General features: G+C 35.0%; 1 protein-coding gene across 1 annotated transcript in view; it reads right to left on the reverse strand.

The window, feature by feature from the left end:
- The window catches only part of COL5A2 (collagen, type V, alpha 2), a 169406-nt gene that overhangs the window by 74863 nt on the left and 92029 nt on the right, over nt 1-2514 (reverse strand). The window contains exon 4 of the mRNA XM_012663640.1: nt 1586-1639. Within this exon, the coding sequence (XP_012519094.1) occupies nt 1586-1639 (54 nt within the window). The remainder of the gene's footprint in view (nt 1-1585; nt 1640-2514) is intronic.

Below are 2514 nucleotides of genomic sequence, written 5' to 3' on the forward strand. Positions count from 1 at the left end.
CTCTCTCTCTCTCTCTCTCTCTCTCTGTCTCTCTCATACCCAATTCACACTGTTCGTTTCATGCCTAACCTAAATAGGAAATAAACCATATCATACACTAAGTCAAGCAGGGAAGAGAAAAGAAGCAAGAGAGTTGGAGAATAGACTCACTGGATCCTAACCAGGTATTCTGAAAGTCTCACCACTATTCTCATAGCAACTTCCACCTAGATTTAGGACCCAATGTTATCAATTACTTACAACACACAAGTACATTGATGCAAAATCTTTTCTGCATGCATGACCACCCACTCTACACCCAATAGAAGTCATTTTCCCCCTGTCTTTGTCATTCTAGACCTTGGGCAGACATCTGGAGAGCTACCAGCAGTGTTTAAGCTAGCAACAGTGGTGAGACAGATCAATAGAACGGCATCAAAGAATGTGGCCTACAATAATCTGAACACAGCCTTGCCGCTCACCTATATGGCTGTGCCCAACTTCTTTGGGGCACTGCCATGCTCCTGCATGCCTGCAGATGCCATCCATACTCCAACTCCATTTCAGAAAAAGTATTGACATCATACTATATACTTGGTGAAATGAGTAGATGTGTAAAATCGTAAAGCTGAAACTAGTAGCAAGAGTTCCTAGGGACATGGTCTAAAATATGTTTTGTCCTCATTTATACATTCAAAGTTATCTGTTGCTTCTTTGCTTATCTATTCCTCTCATTTAGATATGGATAAATACACACCTAAAGGGCTAAAAATCCATTGAGAATTAAGTTTTAGTAGATATCGTTAGAGAAAAAATTAAACAGTACAATTTTTTCCGATTGAAACATAGGATAATTATAGCAATACAAATTAATCTGGTTATTTAATATATGAAAAACATTAGATTTTAGAGGTGAGATATAAAAAAGAAAAAATTATAGCCCTAAGACTTGAGAACAATATATATTCTGTGCAGTAGGTAATAAGAGAAAATATTTGGTATATATTATATAATATCCTCATGTTTTATCTCAAGGGCATAAAGGTGGCTAGTTTAATTTAAAGTAATAAGGTTGTTGATTTTTTAAATTGCTCCTTAGATATCTCTGTAGCAGCTGCTCATTGAAAAGGTAGAGTGCTACCTGGGAAATAAATTAGTTGTACAACCACTTGAAAGAAAATTTTATCTTCTAATAATTTCTTTTTCCTCTATCCAGCTGGGTTATTCCTATAGCAACCACAGATCACAGAACTTCTGGTGTTTTATCTCAACATTACATTCTTGGCATTCTAATTCATGAGTGACAACTTCTGAAAACATGATGTGTTAATTATGTTTCCTTCAATTTCACTTTATTTTAATTTGACCTCATAAAAAAACAAGGAAATATCATTTGTGTTACCTAATAATAGCCAATTATTAGCATGTCCTAATTTCCTCTGAATTAGGAGAGCCATACAATCAATTCATGACCTGACTTCGTCATAACATTTAACACAGGTGAAACAAAAACAGTGCCCGGGCTCCTTGCTGTTTTCAGGGAACACCATGTAGACTGACTGACTTGGTGCACATTGGCAAAAAGGACACCCCCACGTTAACTTACAGGTCTTCCTTTTGGGCCTCGCTCTCCTCTTGGTCCCTGTGATCCTGGAGGTCCCTAAAACAGAAAATGATGATTATGCCTGCAAAACATTTATGCTTTTTTGTTGGATTTTTTTAAAGATTTGCTTGATAAAAGAAAATTGGAAAACAGAAATATCACACTTCCTAATTCAGTTTTGTTGAAGACTACAGAGAATAAAGCCATGTGCATATAACAGTTCTGTATCCATAGAAGGATACAGTGTATTTATTCTAGCAGTGTAACCTGATAGCCTGTAAAAATTAAGTGCCCAGTAAAGTATCATGGAGCTTAATGAGCTAAATAGATTAGCTTGACTACTAGTAATAATTGCAAATTTTTAAGGATCATTTTTGCTGTCTTCTCCCAAGTACAGCCTTTGTCACTAAATTCTGGGCACAAAAACTTACAGTTCCGAAACTTACAGTTTTGAAAATCAAACAAATTTGCAAACTCCAAATGATCAATTATTTCAGGGAATACATGAGTTCAGATTGGTACATGATACCCTTTACTGTTCATCACTGTTCAAGTTGCTGATGAATGCGATGGATAGAACAACCTTTTAGCCTGTTACAGACCGCTTTATGTACATTCAATCATCTTTTTTTACTTGATTTAGAATGTTACATATTTCTATTGTATATTTAAAATCCACTTAGAATTGTCCAAATTATAATTGCAGTTATTTTTCCTTTAAAATAACAAATGACTATAATATTTCAAAAGTGGTCTTAAAATGGCTTTTTTTCTGGGAGATGGTAGTTGTCAGGGAAATTTTATTTCTCTTCAAAAAATAATTTCAGTTGAGCGATGAAGATTAGATTGTGCATTTACTCAATCCAACATACAGCATTGTTTAAAAGCAAAAGCTTCAAAAGGACCAGAGTAGGTCTGTTAAAGCTGTGTTA

Source organism: Propithecus coquereli, unplaced genomic scaffold (assembly GCF_000956105.1).
Source record: "Propithecus coquereli isolate 6110/MARCELLA unplaced genomic scaffold, Pcoq_1.0 Scaffold82, whole genome shotgun sequence".
Lineage (NCBI taxonomy): Eukaryota > Metazoa > Chordata > Mammalia > Primates > Indriidae > Propithecus > Propithecus coquereli.